General features: G+C 46.9%; 1 protein-coding gene across 22 annotated transcripts in view; it reads right to left on the bottom strand.

Annotated features, from left to right (window-relative positions):
• Positions 1-19,708, bottom strand: part of DNM1 (dynamin 1) — a 66,721-nt gene extending 47,013 nt beyond the window's left edge. For all 22 annotated transcript variants that reach the window (XR_008453051.1, XR_008453054.1, XR_008453052.1 and 19 more), the window contains exon 1: positions 19,387-19,708. Coding sequence is in view for 15 of the 22 variants with exons in the window: in XM_054084614.1 (XP_053940589.1) it covers positions 19,387-19,547 (161 nt within the window). In the remaining 7 variants the exon portion in view is untranslated. The remainder of the gene's footprint in view (positions 1-19,386) is intronic.
• Between the last annotated feature and the right edge of the window lie 1,303 nt (positions 19,709-21,011).

The raw sequence follows: 21,011 nt of genomic DNA, 5'->3' as shown, positions 1-21,011 counted from the left end.
ATATAATACTGACCAAGAAATTTAATTTCAGTTACAAATCTACCCATGAGAGGGAAATGCATCAATGCAGATCTTCAGAGAGACCAGGCAGAAACTCTCTTTGCCCACGTGTTCTAGAAACCTCACTATGGCTGGACAAGAAGGCTTAGAACAATCCTTTATGCGGTACTACAAATGCAATTTTGAGCTCAGCTCTCAATCCAGCAAAAATTGTATTTCAGAACAGAAAGACAACATGGAAAATACACACACAAGGGAAGCCCAAGAAGGTCTGTCAGTTCACAGGACAGGTAACTGCGAATCCTGGACTATAAAATTAATTTCGCCCCCTTGTGAACCTCTTTGCATCACAGAATTTAAGTGGTTTTGCACCTTCTCCATACACTGGCAACCTGTCAGGAGTGAGTCAAAGCTTTTTCATGCATGATTTTAGTTTTCACTAAAGCTGCAATGAAAGTCATCGGCAGTTAACAACAGAACTGAGTCCATGGTACAGTCTCTTCTTCTAAATGGAAGACAGACCAAATACTTTCACCGCCACTTATTTTTCCTCCCTCCAGGGACACCGGAAGGCTTGCAAAGCTGTTTGTAGAGGGCTTTGAAATACGAATCTAGTCTAGCTATACCAACACAGCATCCTTGCAGTTTATTGTTTGTCAGTCCTTGGAGATTCTTGGATTAGAATGCACTAGAGAAAGTAAAGCTTCAACTAAAAAGCCAAAACAGCAGCTTACGAAGACATAAAAGTAGTTCCAAAGAACAGAAGAGAGAACACCACCATCTGATCATTTAATTTCAATTTGATTTCTTATTAAGTATCTACAGACAAATAGGCTATTAAGGGACACGATTAATCCTCAGTTTGGATTATATTAGTTTCAGGAAATTAAGATTCACACAGCCTTCACAATTTCACATGGCTGTTTGTTTTGTAAATCCAGTATTTGTTATTTCCTGTGCTCTAGTGGTGCCCAGGGACAGTATTTCAGTCAGAACCGCACCGCACAAAGCACTAAGCCAATACACAGCAAGAAATACAGCTGCCGCCCCCACGGAGTTTGAACGCAGTTCAAACCTGCTCCTGCTTAAGCTTACAGCGATCTTCATTTCATCTGTCAATGATAAAGTCTTATAGTCAATCATTCATCATTCACACACATCCCTATCAAGACCTCTTCCTTAGTTCATTATGGCACAACGCATCACAGGAATCCCCAGACAATCAAGGGGTATCAGCACTTTGAGGTACGACTCTTCTGATCACTGCACTGATGGGCAACATCCGCATCTTCATACAGGCTGCATTCCATGAACAGCACTTCATCTCACAACACAATGCCTATGTTTCCAAACATTCTTACTCCAGCGTGTTTCTCTAAGAAATCCTTAAAGCGCAGTCCGACACCTATGCAACACATGAGCCGCAGAACATCTGCAAGGCTGAAAATATTTACTATTAATTTTACAGACTGCTAAAACAAGCATCCCAGAAATGATAGTAGCTTTCCACTTCTCGGACACTAAGTCAAGCCCGGTGCTCCTTTGTAACAGGCATCATCCAGTTCCACCAGAAGGCAGAAGCCTGATGGAGCTGCCCTTGAGAGCACCTTCCTGGTCCGATCCTTCAAGTGACATGCACGTACGTTCATCAGCAATTCTATAACTCAGACATGGGGCAAGAACAAGGATAAATCTGGGTTTTTTTCCTCTGCCATTCACTAGGGCTGTGTTACAGATTTAGACTTCCCTGCTGGCTTTGTGGCCTCTATGAGCTCTTATCTTCCCTGAACCAAAGTGCTTCCCCAACAAAGCAGCCAGACAGGCCAACGTAAGCAGCAAGCATTTCAAAGCAAGTGCATTATGAACAAAAGCACCCATCAACCTGCTATTTTAACTGTTTTTCTCTGTGCTTAGCTTCCACCTTCTTTCCATGGCACATCATGTGAACTTGGACACTTGTCCTACAGACTCAATCGCATCATAAGTCTCAATCCTAGGTAGCCACACTATGTTCCAGAAGGTGAGCCCTTTTAGACTCTGAAGTTTAAGCCAGGGGACGTGTGTTACGTATCTGCTGATCTCCACAAAGTTGACCTAGTGTTGACCCACAGTGAAAGGGAGCAATTCCATAGGCATTTGGTATAATATCATTTCTTAGGGTGTAACTGGTACTGGTGACACAATGGATACATATAGAAATAAAGACCTATTGTAAGTACATCACGTTCCAGCATACTGGCAATATTATTGTGCACAATGACTTCTCATTCAAGAATACAATTGTGAAAAATAAAGACAGGCAATAGCTCATGAGTGTCATCATACTATACATGTTAACAGAAACAACAATTGAAGACAAGACTTCCCACTGTCTTGTACCTTGAGCTCCTACTTACAGTAGCACAAAGGGAGGTTAGCACTATTGTGCTGAGCAGGAGTACTTCTGATTGATTTGTTACATCTCCATCATCAAGCCATTTCTTCCCAGTACAGCTCTCCAGACCAGTGACCAAGAAGGGCCAAGCAAACCTCTTTTCAAGCTTGGGAGTTTGCTGGACATTAGGCAAGTTCTCAGAATCTCTCTTAAAAACTTCAAATGTCCTGTCCAAGCAGGGCAAAGCACAAATGCTAGCATAAGCTGGACCCATTTATAGCATACTCCAGGATAATTCACAGACAAGAGCCAGAGGGGATAGATAATGAACTAGAAAGTAACTTCTGAAGCTTGCACTTTCTCCTGTCTTCTATCTGCTTTGAGTTCCCCTTTCCCTTTGCACAGAATTACAGTTGATACCAGCACAGACCCTCTGCAAGACATGGATATTCTAGCCAAGATGCCTTTGCCAAGGCTTTATGCAGAGACTGAGGCACTGTGGTCTTCAAATATGAGAGGAGAGCAACTACGCTAATTCACTGTACGAGAAAAAAAAAAAAGCATAGAAATAGTTTGTACTACACACTCACCCATACATCCTGCTGCAGAACTGACATGATTCTCACTGCAAGAATCACCTTTCTGGTTTGTTTCCTCTGCTCCTCTTTTCACAACAGAGCAGCACGGGTGATGTTCTAGATGGAGCTTGCTTGCAACTTTTTCGCATGCTGCGCTCTCACTTTATTCAAAGTAAGTCAAAAAGTAGCGTATTCATAGAGTTAACATAGGAAGTAAATAAAGCCACATAAGAAACCTATATTTCTTGTAAAAGGCAGCATTTCAAAAACCATAATGACCACACACCACAGCCTTTGCCAAACAGACAGGAGGAAGTCTCCTTTCAGGGGATTGCCTGCTCCAAGAGAATCCACCTCCTTCGAACGCTGCATAGCTGCTGTTTGAAAACCTACGTACAGTCAGCTCGGCGAGTCAAATGCAGTTCCCTGTGAAAAAGCCTAACGGTGGGGTTTGTTTCATGGAGAGACAGCAGCTGAATGACCTTCCACCTCAGCCACAGGGCTTGTCTTCGCATCTTGGGACACAACTCAGTTACTTGGCCACTGATCTACTCATATAGAGGTGACAGTCGACACTGCTGTTCCGTGTCACCTTCTCAGTAATTTTTAGTAGTGCATAGATGTTCTCTTTCTTACAGGGCAGGAAAAAGCCTTTTGTTAACTGAAATGAGTTGTCCTAGTTGCTCTTGTGGATCTCTGGGAGGACCCACATAGCTTCAACATCAAAAATACATTTCCCCCACTCACAACACATTTCTTGACTCAGTTATAGGCTGAAGGCTCAGACAACCACAGAAGGGACAGGCCGTGTACGGTGTTCTCTTGCCTCACTGATTTTGCAGCAGCTGTGCTCACACTAGAGCCCGCAGCACCTTTACAACCACTGCTAAAGCAAAAAGGAAAGTGCATAGCAATTTTTACACGAATGCTTGCTTAGAAACAGCTCCCACCCCTACCTCTCCCCGAGTGCACTGAATTCTGCTTTTCTGGCTTATCTCTGACTGCACAGACTTGCTCCCAGGAGTCACTGCAGTCAGCGTCTTTCTCATTCAGTCTTTCCACACCTCCCTTCTCTGTATCTCGCTCGGCCCCTCTCCCGTAGATGCTTCTCTTCTGCGCAGGTCTCTGGAAGCAGGAGGGTAAAATAAAAAGTGGTTCTATTGTTTATTTTTTATTTGAATCGGCTGATTTTTCTTCTCATACTCCACTAGCTTCAGGGTACCTCACAATCTGGAAGACAGCTGTGTGCATTATGCCAAGTCACGGCTGCACCAGAGCCTCTGTGCACAATTTAATCTCACGCAGAACTACAGAGCCTCACGGCTGTACTGCTACCACAGGGCAAGAGGCATCCATGGAGGTCAGAAGCATTCTTATTCTTTAGATATTACACTTCAATTCAACGGCCTGAGGCCCTGTCAGCTTGCAGAGTAAACTGGCACAGCAAATAGTTTTCCCCAGGGAATTCTCCTGCTGTATGCCTACAGTAATTCCAAGGAAGTCAGCATACCCTAGCTTTATGCTTGGTAGACCTTATAGCAGGATCTGGCTTGACTTTTGAGGTGCACTACATGTATTTTTAGATGACCTGAAAGTAAGGCAGATATGACGCTACCTTCTTCTGATGCACTCCTGCAAACCCATATCCAAAGGTTAACACGTTCTCTTAACTCACTGGGTGCGTTACAAAGCACAAAGCAAGAATTCCTGATCTAGTTGCAGTGGATCCCTACCTCAGTTTACATAACATGTACTGGTCCCTATATACAGTGAGGGGAGACGGAAGCCAAGTAAACGGAATTTCTTGCCATTAAAGAAGATTACACAGCTCCTGCACCTCATTTGCATGAGGGGAAGGAGAGAATACATAAGGGAGTAGCTTGGGAAGAGGCTCAAGCACACACAGGCATCACCATTCTTGCCAGTTTCCCATGGCCTGCTTATCTTCTATCTAGAAATTTAAGCTTTCCCTCTCTCAGTCATTGCTGGGGCGCAGCTGGGCAAATCTTTAGGACAAGAGAGTCTGAAATCCAGGGGTGTTGGTCAGCCCCTTTTGAAGGATCAGCACTAGGATCTCGCACAAAGGCACAGAGTCCATTCAAACAGACTGAGTGATACAGACCACGAGGAATATATGGATTTTAACAAGTACTGTTCTTATTTGAATCTGTTGATAGATGTTTATATTCACGCTTTGATTCCTTCTCTGGTATCACGAGATTAACTCCCATTTGAAAAAAAGGTTTTAAAATCATCGCCCTCGGTCACAGGATTTCAGGTGCTGGGACTTTTGGAAAGCAGGACACCAGATATAACAGGACATACAATAATTTTGGCAGCAAAAGCAACACCTGAAGCCTATTTGAAGGACCTCAGCTTCTCCCAGCCCTTGCAGACACCACAAATGGTTCTCAGCTCTTGCCTAGAAGGTGCTGAATATGAGCAGAGTTCATCACTTCAGCCATCTGAAATGAACAATCTGGGCAGGACAGTCACAGCTGCCCCTACAGCAATGCTGGCCGCCTTCCTGGCTATCCTTCCAAAGGTTAAATTCTTTGCTTTTAAGTGCCATGGAGGGCTGTGACCCTGGGACTCCTGGCACACGACGACGACAGTGCCTTGTCTCATCCCTGCTGAGAAAGCCTGGAATGGGAGCAGACTGAATCCACGTGCTCCTCTCCCTAACTGTGATCACTGACTAGATAGATAATCCCTTCATGGGCTGCTGCTCTACAATTGCAGTGCAGCAACCAATCCAACCCGAGAGCCAGAACCAGCCCCAGGGGGATAATTCCTCTCCTACTTCCCTAACAACATGGTGAAATCTACTTGTTTCCATAGAAACAAATCAGTTTGAGGTCCAGGCAGTCCCTGCATCCCTCACTGCTGTGCATCAGACCCAAGCTGCAGAGGCTGAGAGAGGTTTTATGCAAGCATCTACAGCTGTAGGTCAAGAGTTTGCAGGAGAAAGAGGTACTCCTGGCATACAGAACCAACCATCTCACCCAACCTGTCATTTCCTACAGTTTCTCTCTGCTGCGAGAGAATTAATCGGGAATATCCTCCTCCATTTTGAGGGTTGACTTATCCAGATCCCTCCCTGTTATCCTCCTGCAGATGGGTTAGCCCGGAGTACGCGAGGATGTAAAACACACAGATGGGAGAGGAAAACAGGGCACTCCAGCACCTCATGTGCACTCCTGAGCCAATTTCCTCTTTGTATTTTTGCAGGTAAAGGGATTTTCTCGTTTCAAACTCTGCATTTTCCTGCAAAGGATTATTTAGCGAGTGGTACAGCCTACAGTACAGTCCCTAATCTCAAAAAGTCACTGCCCATTATAGCAAATGCCGCATTGACTCTGGGCTGCAGCTCTGGGGAAGGAAAGAGTCTGGAGAGAGTAGAAAACTGCAGCACAGCTGCTGTGCAGCTTCCTGTGGGATCTTCTGGGTAGTAGAAATGGAGTCCTGGATCTTGATTGCTGCCTTGGGATATCCAAGGTAAAGAATAACACAGCACTGATTCTACAGATCAGGAACTCAAGGGAATATGCAGCCTGGTATGTCCTGAACGGATGTAGCAGCAAGGATTATATATTTGTGGAAAATGTAGCTTTGATTTCAAGAATTATAATTCCAGGATAAGCCAAACAAAGCTGGTTTCACTCATTTAAGAAACAACCACCAGATCTGGGTAGCAATATCAAGATCCAGCAGAAAAGCAACCACAGCACTGAGTGGGTCCAAAGGCCTCCAGAGCCACAGGTCCAATACTGGGCTAGCAAGATGTATTCTCCACATCCCAAGCTGTAAAACAGACCTTTCTGTCCACGTTGTTTACTTTTCACCATCATACAGCATAAAAACAAGTCTTCCTTTGCTCCCTCCAAAGCATATACCTGCTGGCAAAAAATGTCAGGTAGATTTTACCTCCCTGCAGCTTCCAGACAGTCTCCAAGAGGACAATATCAGGCATCAACAACACCCTGGAGCATCAAATTAGTCCAGTCCTGATGGAAGTAGTGAAGAAAGGGGTTTTTTATGGCCATAAAGCTAAACCCATGACCCAGCATCTTTGTTTGTCCCTTCCTCAAGTCGAACTGATCTGTCATAATACCGCAGTAACACTGCTTTGCTTTGGCACGAACAAATGTACCAACAAATCCTGGCTCTGCCGTAACAGAAGGATTGCTGCCGTGAAAAGTATGACCTGTACAGCACCTGCAACTTGAGCTGGGAGAAAACAAAAGGACAGACTCCGAGATAGGAGTGACTGATAGGAAAGCACAGCCACAATAACACCCTGGGATTAATATATGCTAAGACCCATGAGCGAGAGGCTGACCTTGCTATTTCCCACCACCAGTGTCTTAATCTGTTCTAGCTCTCTGAAGTCAGGCTGCAGCCGAGTCCAGACTAGAGGCTGTCCTGCAGTAAAGGCTCTCCTGTGTTCAGGGAGACTATGCAGCAGCAACTAATATTCAAGCTACTTGTCACATGGAGACTCTGGATAAATGGGTTTATCCCCCTTTTTGCCTTTTTCTCCATTAGAGAAGAAAACCAGGTGCAACGGCAGAAGATACCGCACACTCATGGTTAAGTATCATCTTGGAGGATACAGCTCCACCACCTCTGGAGCCCTGGTATTTGCTGCAAGACCTGAGAGAAGAACAAACAGAGCTCAAGGCACATTTCATCACTGCAGTACAACACTGCCTCCACTCCGACAGCACTGTGTGCTAGAAAAGGACAGTCTCCCCAGAGCCTAGATGCCATAAAGGGCTCACATAGCTTAAAGAATCCACTGGAAAATGCAAAATCACTTTGATGAGCCCACTAATACAAACCCAAACTGCAAGTTGTATAAGGAAAGGGGGTGGTACCTTAAGCACTGATGTGCTATTAATGGTCAGACATGGGTGGTGCGTTCATAAAACTGAAAGCATTACCCTCAATCTATCTTGGGTCAGAAATAAGAGGCAGAGTGTGCTCTGAACAGGGAGGCAAGCTGCTTCCCTTCCAACAGCCCAGGCAGGGAGGACAGCTCTGTGCAGCAACAAAGTTATGCCGCACTCAGGCATTCTGACCAAACTGTCCAAGGTGCATCACTGTCCTGCAGAGGGAATTTCAGATGCCAATTTACATCTCCACTTCGCCTGGAGAAGTATGCAGGAACAGTGCCAAGCTCCTTGCGATGCACTGCACCTCTGCAGTTTCAGATATAATTAGGATCACCGTGGTTGGAAACACGGTGCAGAGGCTTGGTTTCACAAGCCCTTGAAGAAAAACCAGGAGACTGACTGCTAACACCTCTAAGTGCAGCATAAAGTCAGAGTCATTAAACCCTACCTCAAAAACCACACAGGACAGCTTCATTTCAGGCTATAGCAGCACAAAAGCTGGATCAATAGTCCCAGGAGAGACAAGCTTTTGACCTCTTGGCTGGTTCCAATCTATCTGCCAAGCTGCTTTCACCAACCAGAGGGACAGCACTTCTCATTTCCCAGGGAACATTTTTCTCTGGTCAAGTTCAGGCAGTGACCATAGGTGACAAAAAGGCCGGTTTATATACAGATACACATCCACAGAATTTCTAAAGGAGTCCAAGTCTTCATGGAAAACTTTTAGGGCTTACATACAAAAAGCAGAAGAGGGTCAAAATTGGTGTTGTCTATTAATAGGCACTCTGAATCTATAGCAAAATTGTGGTATAGTGACCCAGACAAACAGACCAGAGTTGTTGGCTCTTCCATTCCCTTCCCTATTCTCCACAAGTAAAGGCTTTATCTACATTCCTTCTCTTGATGTCTTCCCCCACCCACCCCTTCAAATCAATACAATGATTTCTAATAACATGTGCTTTCGCCTCTCCAGATATCCCATTTTAATTCAACTTTGTCCAAAAGAATATGGCAAAATATCAAGTGCTAATGCAGTGCCTCACTTGCTCTTTGCAGCAAGTATTCTTGAAATATTATTCTTTAAATAGCCTATATAAATTCATTCACGAAGCAGACTTCTTTCTCCAAGAGGAGTTTGGGGTGCCAGGTAGTTTGCAGACCTGGCATAACACACGCATCTTTTATGAACAGGCGTAATCAGAGTAATGCCTAGGAACAGGAACATGAAACCTAAGTAGCACAGCCCAGAAAGAAGAAGTACATCGCTGGGAGCTGTGCTGATGTAGAAGAGGTGACCCAGGTTTCAGCGCTGGAGCTGCAGCATCAGCTCTGCAGTGACACATGTCATGCACGAGCCCCTGAGGGTATTCTGCATTTCAGTACATACCAACCTTCTCCTTACCTCCAGCTATAACCCCAATGCGTCACATCTCCTCTCAAGGCCACCACCACGCTTAGGCAATTCCCAGCTATTCATAGAGGAGCTTCTATTAAAAGTAAAAGCACAATCAGCTTAAGAAATAGGCAGAGATTACTCAAGAGATCACAGCAGCCAGAAAGACAGAAAACCCAACATGGGTGTTAGAATCAAGGGGCCCCATCCTGACCCAGAACAGTGGAAGTTCAGCGTAAATCGCAAGCAAGTCAGTGGAGTTGAATATCAGCAAAAAAACTGCGTGGGTTAGAGATTTGTTTTTTACTGGCTCAATTCTGAATGAACAGGTCACCAGGTGTATTCTCCTGCTGACAGGGTTGTTCCTGTGCTGGCAGGCAGGTAGAAATGGACAGCTATTTTCATCATAAGCCCCTGTTCGTAGAGGTTTACAATTATCTGGATGAGGAAGATTTCTCAGAGCTGAAACTGCCTGTGAATTTGCACAGAGCCCCACGCCGGATGCTATACAACTTACTCTGCCTTTGTGCATTCAAGAGCGGCAGGATGGCAAGGGAAAGGAACTGAACAAAGACTTCCAGACTTTTGCATTTAGGTACCTCCTTCCTTGTTCTAAAAAAATTCAGCGCAGCCTCCCCCATCCCTGGATTTCCATTCTCAAAACCAGCAAAAATAATAGTTTTCCTTAGTGCTCTCCAGGGTAAGTCAGCTCTGATGTGAAAACATTTGCAGATGTTGAGAATCGACTACTCAGCATCTCACTAGACTTCTGCCCACTGATGCTTTGAGTAAGAGTCTAAATGCAGCTGAAATACGGCTGCAGTTTATGCTCAGCTTTTGTGTAACACTACAGCAACGCTGCCTGGCTCATCAGCCAAAACCCACAGCAGTATCAGTTTAACATAGGTATGGGGTGCCTGAAAGAGGACATACAATTCACTGGCCACTCTTACAGCAGTCACAAAATAACCTCCTAGCAAAATCAGACAGGATCCCAGCAATTCTCCTGTTTGTTGTAGCAGCATTAACTCTTCAGCCTTCAACACAGCTGCAACAATGCAGCCTAAAGCCATTAGAAACAGGAAAGGGAGTGTTAAAGGCGATTTTTGAGGCAATACATTATAAAAATAGTATTTTCACCCACAGAGACTGAAGTTCAATTCCCATGTCAGTCATAAGTGAGGAACTGGGTTTATTCCAGACCTCATTTTGTGTAATTTATTGCTCATTGTGACTGCAACGTAAGTATTTTAGCAGAGCTTACAGTTTTGGGACTAAACTCTGATTTTTAGGACGAGAAGAGTTGACAATGCAGGTCTTAGAAGTTCTGGGATTCTTTATACTTGTCTCCAGGAGACTGAGGGAAACAGCACCTTTTAAAGGAAAAAAAAAAGTACCCTCAAACCTCCATTTCAGAAATTGATGTTTTCTATACCAGCACTAGAGCACTCTTGGCTTAACTGCTGTGTCCGGGGCTCCAAGAAAAGCCACACGAGTCACAAGAATTGCAGAAGAGTAGCAGAAGCTGGCAAGTTTGCTTCCAGTCAGCAAGACACAGCTTGAGGAGCTTGCATAACATCTGCTTCCAAGATGCTTCCAAAAGCACATTATTCCGAGCTGCAAGAAGCTACTGACCAGGACTGAAACACCATCTCACTTCCATTCGGTCACGGCAGGGCCTGCCAGAGCTTTGGAAGCATCTAAAGTGGCAAAGAACAATCAGAGACACTGTTAGATTTCATACTCGGGGCTCTTTCTTCCTGCACTGTATCTGGATGGAAAGAAAAGCAGTTATCTATGATAGTCAGCACCAGCCTAGGAGCTGTGACAAGCTTGAAGGTCACGCGTGAACCAACCTTCAGCATTTGTCCATCTATATAAGAAAGCTTAAGAAAATTAATGAGCCACTTTACATTAAATTAACATATTCACTAAGAGGACTGAAAACAAAGAGCTAGACTTAACTACAAAGTATTAACGAGTCACCTGGAATAATTGTTTAATATCTAACATTAAATTGTGTTCTCAGTTGCCAGTCACCTTTCTTGACCCATACTCTTGCCTGTTCCTCAGTAAACACCAAGATGTGTCTCAGTCTTCTCTTCAAAGCCACCTCAGTATTTATAGCTGTTCGGAGCAAGACGTCCAATTCTCATGACTGAATTCCACCAAGTCACTCAAAAATAAGCATGGTGCATGCTTTAGAAGGATCACAGATAAGAGTGATCCTTGCAGCCTGACCTCCTCCAGGCCTCACCAGAGCATATGAGTGTTTAAAGTCACTATGGACAAAACCCTGAGCTCATTCCTTTACAAGGCTGAGCTATCCATCCCTGCTCTCAAAGACTATACTCAAAAATGTGAGTGCTTCCAGCTCATCTAGTGCAGCCTCACATGTCCCAGAGCCTTCTAGGAATATCCCGACTCCTCAAATCCAGTATCTGACCTACGCCAGCAGCCAAAGGTGGCTTCATCAGTCCCAACTCCTCTGCAGAGCAGATCCAAGTAACCAGCAACACTGGGCAAGTGAGACTGCATGACCAGATAACGCTCTTGGCTCACTACTTCTGGTGGGAAGGCTGGTCTTCCAAAGGGCTCAGACAGACAACACTGTGCCAACCTTGCAGGGTTTTAATTTATTGTTAGGAAAAATAGTTTCCTACTTCATGGTTAACCTTTTCTAGTGTAATTTCAACTGTCCATGAATTAATTACATACACCTACATACCACGGCAGAGACCAACAGTCTCTCCTTTCTACAGATGGAGAAAAAGGAATAAAAACGTCACACAAGAATTTAGTTTCAGAGCTGAGAACAGAACAAGGCAGAACGTGCCTGTTTATCTGTCAGAAAATATTCCTTTACCTTGAGCTTTCACTCTATTGGGATGTGCAAATCTAGGTCTGAGACCAGGAAAAGTTCAAGTGGAATGGGAAACTGTCCCATTGGTGAGCTATTTCCCCACCATGCATGACTAGATCTTTTTTTTGGACCAGATTTAGTTTTAGCTCTCCTCCCAGCTAGCAGCACTGACTCATGGTTACGGATCCGTGAGCCCAAGCAGTCAAGTATTACACCCAAAGTTTTTTGGGTGCTTTTAGTGGCATATCAAAGAAGTAGGCTTACCCTGCATATTACCAGCAAATTTCCTTTCACAGACACCACCTCAAAACCAATTTTACATTGAGCATACAGGCTGAACACCATATGTTTCTATGTGACTGCCTACCACCCCTTCAGTAAATCTGATTTTGCCACTAAAATGCACTGCCTGAAACAAAAATCTGAGTGTTGGCTCATATGGGTGGAGCACACATGGGTTTGCTCTTGTGTAATAAATTCAGTGCTCAAGGCATCCTAATAAGTTTCACCCACCAGCTAGAACACAGCAAGAATTGTTTTCTTGATTAACTGACACTAAGTTTCCAGCTTCTTCCATTTCTTCTCAAAAAGGTTCATCTTAAATATCCTAAGGAACCCTCATTCAAAAGAATTTTTACTCACAGGCTGTCTCAAAGTGGAAGCTAGGTGCAAAGTGGGGACTTTAAGTAATTCAGCAGAGCAGGAAGGGGATTCACTTCCTGCCTCCGAATAACATTTTCAGAAGCTTCTTCAGATAGGAGGTGCTGCAGACAGACTCCCACACCCTCTATTTAAGCCTAGTGGAGTTCTGCCTACTTGAAGCATCTGGAGAAGTCAGGTTCAAGGACTTGACTTGGCATCCGCAGCTAGATATTGAACCACGGCTTCTGAAAACATTCAGTAGCCTTCAAAAAAATAGAAGCTTGCCTTTGTTCTGCATTGGGGTTTTGGGGGCAGGGTGACTAAGAAAAGCGAAGCATATTGAGTTTTCAAAAACATCTGATAGTTTTAGCATGGGGTAATATCTTTGGGAACTTCTGATCTTCCCCACCCCAGGTTTTGCAGACGCTCTACAGCCCTGTGCCACACCATGCTGTTTATGGAGCAAACCCACACCACTTACCTATCTCCAAGGACAGAGCTCAGGATGCTTTAACTCTCCCAACGTGTGGATTATCATGGTAACAAGAGTCAACACTAGGAAAGAAGGAATCCTCCTGATCTGCCAGCTATCGGGTGATGAATTCCAGCAATGACAAGGCAACCTGCCATTTTCACACACCAGCAGGTCCAGGCCAGCCCTAACCTGCATGACACCAAGCACCAGCTTCCACACTGGAGATACAACTGGTTTCCTTTCCCTGGATAAATTCTGATACGATCTGAAACATGCCATAAGGATCTCTTTTCCTAGTGAATAAGGCTAGTGGGCAGTTACCAGCAGCATGAGATCATCAGTAAAGAGTTAAGTGACATCTGCAGAGGACATCTGACTGCTGCAGACAGTAGAAGACGTATTAGACTTGTATTTATTTGAGCCAATCCCTAGAGCAGTAAAGCAAGCAGTCCGAGGACAAACACAGGCAGACTGCTGCTGCACCTACAAACAGTGAGATTCGTGCTTTTTTTATCCCCTTACAGCCATCCATGTTATGTTTTAATTTAATTATGTATCTCTTCCTAGCACTCCTCCTCCCACAACCGTTTGCTGAGAGCTATACAGATTTCTCTTAAGTTAAACTATTTTATCTTCTGTTTTGCTGTAACACATTATCCATTTCCCACAGTGCTCCATTATTTTCTTCCTAGTCCAATTAATCTAAGATGAAAAAAGGTATTTCCTTCACTGAAGACCAAAGGATTGCTGCCATTCAAAGGACTATTATTTGACCACAATTTATTTCTCCAGACAGCAGAATCCCACTCTGGGGCTCTTGCATCATCCTCTGCAACCCTAAATAAGTCAGTTCCCAAGCAATGCCTACATCATTAACTTGCAAATACATAACAGCATTCGGTCAGCTCACAGATGTATTTATTACACAACAATTAAGGTTCCGTGACTTGCAATTACTCTCTGCCAGCATTCGGGGCATGTAAGCATATCTCAAAGCAGAACAAAAAATAGACTAATATTTAAGGACTGCTTTTGTGGCCAGGGGAGGGTGAGTTAGTGAGTGCATCATCCTGTTTAAATCTGCTGCTAAGGTATCGCATTGATGCTCAGCATCACCCAGTACAGTGGACAACCTCAATCTATACATAACGTAGCTGATTTTTGGAAGATTTAAACTCTCAGTTCTCCTACACAGCACTCAAGCTCAAAGGAAGCACTACAGCAGAAGCCTGAGCAGCTTAAAAGCACAAAGATGGTTGACAAAACAGTTTGCCTGTAGTATCTGAACAAACCAAGTATCTGCATCTCCGTATGCATCCCTGCAGGACCTTTCACTTCTAGATGGTTGTTAAGTAGTGCTGTTGGCCTCTGAAGATATTTTGCTGAAGAAGTTTCCCACAACAAAGCAAAGTCTGTGTTATCAAAGAAGGAATTGCCTCATCACATCTTGGAGGTGCAAGTATTAATCTCTAAATGGCTGCAAAACAGTTGAGATAAAGATATTAAGCTGCTCCTCAAAATTATACCTGAAGTCAAACCTAAATCCCACGGCTTCAAGATCAAGCTTTGCATTTTCAGCACATGACACTGCAGAAGGCAAAGACACAGTCACGGTCCTTGCCCGGCTTTGTCAGGGCAATTACTGGAGCATAAGTATCAAGTTTAATAGGCACTTCTCCTTCCCATTGCCACAGGCATTGCGATGCTGCATTTCCCCTGCTCTTTTACACAAGCTGAAATCTCAGTTTGTTAGGAGAGGCAAGGCCAGCCCAACGCAGCTCAGTTTAGGTCCCTGCTTGCCTCCAGTTTCCTTCCAGGCAACACACAAACACCAACTAACTTGGCCCACACCATGGGAGACCGGCAACACACTGCTAAATATCCCTATTTGATTTGGCATTTGAAAGCTCCTAAGAGAGAAGGATGCTTTGCAGCTAATGCTCAGCTCTGGGATCAAGTAAACTCCATTCCATGCCACAACATCGGCACTGCTCAGCTCCCTTGATCAGAGACGAGGTAGCTTCACCTCCATTCAAGCCCTTCCACCTACTGCTCCCAGTCCTTAGTCATTCCCTATTCAGCAGCCTGCTTCCTCCATCTGTTCTCCAGAAGTGAGGGGTGCCTTGTTTTCTTTGTGAAGAGCAACATCGCCGTCTTACAGGGCTGAACGGCACATTGCCTTGGACCAGACCACAAGAACAAGTCCACGCAGCCTTCTGAACACAGCCCAGCGCTCTCAGGTTTTTCCCATTTGTAAAGCATACTCATTCAAATCCAACGATTTCTGCAACAGCGCTCCACGATCTCAGGATTTAAAGAGAGACACATATTTGTTATTTTCACATGGCAAACTAAGAGCGGCATGAGCATGGAAGACATTACAGACAGCTTTGTGGGCTGTCTGGCACATCCGTGCTCTCGGTCCTTCGATCTCTCTCAAGTCAAATTAGCACAGACCACACGCTTTGTGCACTTATCAGACCCATTTTGCTGGTACTGGTGCTTGCTCAGAGACCTTCTAATTTAAGAATGCTGGCAGCAGGGAAATAACAACACTATCAGAATGGATTAAATGACCCCTGAGGTCCCCTCCAACCCAAGTTATCCCACACCAGCAGGAAATGCCTGCAGCTGACCCGGTGAACATTCCTTCCGGTTCCAGGGCCAGGATAAACCAGTCCCTGAAGAGATGTGTCACCTGTCTGGCTTCTAAATGGCTTCTCTCATCTTTTCAGTGATTCTAACACCATCAGCCAGTATCCTAGTCACCACGCTGAGTCTCCGGCAGCAAAAGCACATATAGCAGCCACACTGACATCTGGTATTATCAATACAGGCTCTGCACTGTTGGATAATCTGTTAACAGCAGAGGGACTGACACTGGAAGAGTAATTAGCAGCAATCAGTAAACCATCACATTCAGGAGAAAAAAAAATATTTGTTTGGTAAGCCATGTAACTAAACATTCATGGATTGCAGGCAGCATCGCTCCTCTGTGCTCCGAGGTTTCCAGCGTGAGAGGGATTCAGTGCTCCTGGACGGTGCAATCAGCAGCCTTGGACTGAAGTCCTGCAGAGCCACAGGCAGGTCTGGCAGCACGGGGCAAGGGTGCTGCCCTGGGAGCACACCCTGATGGCAATTTGAGAGGAGTCCTGCAGGAAAACAGCCCTGGCAGGGCCTGCAGCCCCTCTGCTGGAGCATCCCCACCAAGCACATCGCTGAGCACCAACTGCATCGGCATTTGCTCTTGCACAGATTTCCATCCACCCAGAGAAACTCATCAGCACTCCCATCCACCGTGCAGCGAGCAGCTGCCGAGCAATAGCTGCCCCACCGTCCTGGTGTCATGCTGGAGCAGTGACATATGTCATGTCCACTCCACAGCAATAATTGTATTCGCACACAGTAGTTCTACACACAATTTTTTCTTATGCCTATTCAGACAAGAAAACAGCCCCTATCACAATTACATTGAAGAGCCATTGATACCATTTCCATAGCTTCTACAATGGTTTCCAATACCCGCACGAAAATAAAAGAGACTACACATTACAGCACGGCCCCAACGTTATTTTAGCAGGGCTAGGTTTTGCAGCATATACACATACATTCCACAGTACGATGTCTCACGTTACCAGTCTCTAAACTGGCCAGCACTCGGGGTATCAAAGAAAGACCTCTTCCCTTTGACATATTTTCCATTTTCACTCCAATTATTTTCTCTAAATGCTTTCCCGCACTGGTCTCTCAGCTTCTGCTCAGGGGACACTTCATTATTTCATTTGCTATCAGCCACAGCGCTATAACTTGCTGCTAGAGAGAGCACTGATGGGACACCGAGAGGTCACAAGCTCTCCTGGGACTGAGGTCATTGGAAAGAGACAGAAAATAATTTAATTCATTTGCTTTCCACCAGGCAAATAAAATCCCTACTTCTCAACTGGTGCCAGTGGAGACATACCAAGGATTAATCTACCCCCTTCTGTTTACTCAGTCCAAGAGAGAGGGGCAGCATATGCCAATACACTGAGTGTCCTTCGGCAATCCTTCTGACAGCCAAGAGCCGTACACTCTACATTACGCCACTGCAGCACTGACTACACAGATCCTCTAAAAAGGATTTACGAGGTGAGGCTGCCAGTACTTAGAAAGCAGGAAAACAGCAGAGCCAACAGGTGAACCTGATTTGCTCACACATCTCAGGAGATGTATTTCACCCTTCTTAGAAAGCTACGGCACAGCAAGTTTTTCACTTTGGTGGTAGGAATAATTTTCTTCCTGTGTCTATGAATAAACAACTGGATCCTGGGCTACAAACCGAGACTCAGTAATGTGTTCCTGCAACGTCCTTCCCTCAGCACAATTCCCAGCATCCCTGGGGGATGCTGCATAGGCTATGGGAAGTTAGCTAGAAGGGATCCCAAACTCTTTCAATATGTATATGTGGCAAAGAAAACAAAAATCTGACTCTGATGATGCTTTCTTTGCACCAGATACAATCCCTGCGGTCTTCTTGCTAGTGCACAACACCCTGCATCCACCGTTCAAGGCTATAGAATCATTTAGGTCAAAAAAAGACCTTTAATATGTTCAGGATTTGGGGCTACCTGCAGGTAAACAAGCGATCCATACCCACCACAGACCAACAGTAGAAAAGCTTTACAAGCCGTCCAGCAGCAAAAGGCTTAAAAGAAGAAGTGGGGGAGGGGGAAATGACATCCCAGAGATGTCACAAACACAGTTTGCTGGAAGAGGAAAAACCCACACAAGCATCACAGCAGCCACCGCTTTTAAGAGCAGAAACCAGCAACGTAGATCTCCCTTAGAGCTTAAAAAGCTGCCTCGATAACTAAAACCTGCGTATGGCTGCCTAGAATCAGCTAAGGAGGGCAGGAGGCGGGGAGCAGCCCCCTTCCCAGGTGTTGTGTGTCTGCGCCGGAGCAGATAACCAGGTGCTGGGATTGACTCAAGTTGCAGATGATGAATGCGAAGGTCACACGAAGGGAAGGCAGCAGGGGATCGGCTGTCACAAAATGGTAGCACCCGGGGATCTGAGCACATCGGAGAGAGAACCCCGTCCTTCCTACAGACGTGGCATCCGCTATGGAGGCAGCGGAACGGAATGGATTAAACTCGAGCATCCCCCATCCTTCCCAGCGACAGCATCCACCTCCCGGAGCCCGGGGAGGGGAAGGGGCCGATCCTCACCGACACCTCAGCCCCCGTTATGCAACAGCCGGTGCGGGGGGTAGGGGACCCCGAAAGGGCGGCAGAGGGAGAACCGAGCCGGGGACCCTCCTCTGCCTCCCTTTTCCCCACGCACAGCTCTGTCCCTGCACCCCGCAGCGCCTGAGCAGTCAGCCTCTACGTCCCTGCACCCCGCAGCTCTGTCCCTGCACAGGGAGCACTGTCGCCGCACACTACAGCGCATGAGCATCCAGCCGCTCTGTCCCTGCATCCCGCAGCTCTGTCCATGCACAGCACTGTCCCCGCAGCGCATGAGCATCCAGCCTCTATGTCCCTGTACACCGAGCACTGTCCCCGCACAATGCAGCTCCTGAGCATCCGGCCTTTATGTCCCTGCACCCCACGGCTCTCCATGCACAGCACCGTCCCTGCACACTACAGTGCATGAGCAGCCCGCCGCTGTGCCCGTGCGCTCCGCAGCTCTGCCCACGAACCACACTGCCCCTGGAGCAGCTCTGCCCCTACACCCCGCGCATGCAGCCGCACTGACCATGCGGCTGGATGCATGGGCAGAAATGCCCGCGCATTCGTACATCCCGAGGCACTGCCCGCGCATCCCGCAGCTCTGCCCGTGCACCGCACTGTCCGTGCAGCAGCTCTGCCCCTGCATTCGTGCATCCCGCAGCTCTGCCCCTGCATTCACACATCCCGCAGCTCTGCCCCTGCCCTCAGCCGCTCTGCCCCTGCATTCGTGCATCCCGCAGCTCTGCCCCTGCACCCTCAGCCGCTCTGCCCCTGCGTTCACGCATCCCGCAGCTCTGCCCCTGCATTCGTGCATCCCGTAGCTCTGCCCCTGCATTCACGCATCCCGCAGCTCTGCCCCTGCACCCTCAGCCGTTCTGCCCGTTCTCCCCCCCCCCTCCCGCAGAGGGTCTCCCCGGGGACCCTCTTCTCCTCCCCCCCCCCGCCCCGTTACCTGCCGACGAAGTTCTCGAGCACGGAGCTCTTGCCGGCGCTCTGCCCCCCCACCACGGCGATCTGCGGCAGGTCGAGGTTGGCGTTCTGCCCGATGGCGGCGAAGGCGTCCTGCAGCCGGTTGACCAGCGGGATGAGATCCTCCATCCCGCGGTTCCCCATGTCTGCGGCAGGGCGCTGGCTCCTCGCAGAGGCGAGCTCGCACTGTCTCTCTAAGCCCTCCCCCGGCGGGTCTCCCCTGGCCGCCGCGGTGGGCGCGGGCACCGGCGCAGCCCCTGGCCCCGCTGGCGGCTCCGGGCTCGGCTCAGCCCTCCCGCCTGCACGTGCCGCGCGCCGCCGCCAGGGGGGGGGCTGAGGGCCGCGGGGCATCCTGGGAGTTGTAGTCATAGACTCATAGTTTGGGTTGGAGAGGACCTTAAAGATCATCCAGTTCCAATCCCCCTGCCATGGGCAGGGACATCCCTCTGGATCAGGCTGCCCAAGGCCCATCCAACCTGGGCCAGTGCATCACCACTCTCATTGCCAAGAAATTCTTCCTACTATCTAGCCTAAATCTGCCCCTCTCTGGTTTATACCCGTTCCCCCTTGTCCTATCACCACAAGCCTTTGTGAACAGCCCCTCTCCAGCTTTCTCGTATCCCCTTTCACGTACTGGAAGGTCGCTATAAGATCTCTGAGCCTTCTCCAGGCTGAACAACCCCAACTCTCTCAGTCTGTCCTTGCATGGAAGGTGCTCCAGCCCTCTGATCATCTTCGTAGCCCTCCTCTGGTCCCATTCCAACAGCTCCATCTCCTTCTTACATTAAGGATTCCAGAACTGGACACAATAATCCATGTGTGAATCATAGAATAGTTTGGGTTGGAAGGGACCATAAAGATCACACAGTTCCAACCCCGTGCCACGGGCAGGGACATCCCATTAGATGAAGCTGCCCAATGCCCATCCAACCTGGCATTAAATACCTCCAGGGATGGGGCAGCCACAACTTCCCTTGGCAACCTCACAAGAAAGTAATAGAGGGGCAGAATCCTCTCCCTCACCCTGCTGGCCACAATTCTTTAGATGCAGCCCAGGACACAACTGGCCTTCTGGGCTGTAGGCGCACGTTGCCGGCTCATGTTGAGCTTCTCATCAACCAGCACCCCCAAGTCCTTCTCTGCAGGGCTGTTCTCAATCACATCATCCCCCATCGTGTACTTAAAACGGGGATTGCCCTGCGTTGCTTGGTCATGGTACCTGGGAGGCTGTTTGACACAGGTGGATGGGAGAGCCTGTGGGATTGCCAGAATACAATAAATACTTGATATGATTAAACTAGAGCCTCGCAAAACCTGCTTCGTCTTCTTTCAAACATGGATGAAAAAAATGCATCAATTTCTGCTTACAGTCACAAAACAATCAATGCTATTGCTATGTTTGTTTTACAGAAAGACAAACAAGTGCTTCATTTTATGTGCTTAGATCCCTGGAGGTGTTCAAGGCCAGGTTGCGTGAAGGTTTGAGCAAACTGATCCAGTGGGAGGTGTCCCTGGCTGTGGCAGGGGGTTGGATAATGGATGGGCTTTAAGGTCCCTTCCAACTCAAACTATTAGATCATTCGATGATTCTATGATTTTATTTTTAAA

The sequence above is a fragment of the Cuculus canorus genome, chromosome 19, assembly GCF_017976375.1.
Source record: "Cuculus canorus isolate bCucCan1 chromosome 19, bCucCan1.pri, whole genome shotgun sequence".
NCBI classification, from domain to species: domain Eukaryota; kingdom Metazoa; phylum Chordata; class Aves; order Cuculiformes; family Cuculidae; genus Cuculus; species Cuculus canorus.
The sequence above is the reverse complement of the archived record's forward strand: the minus strand, read 5'-3'. Positions and strand labels throughout refer to the sequence as shown.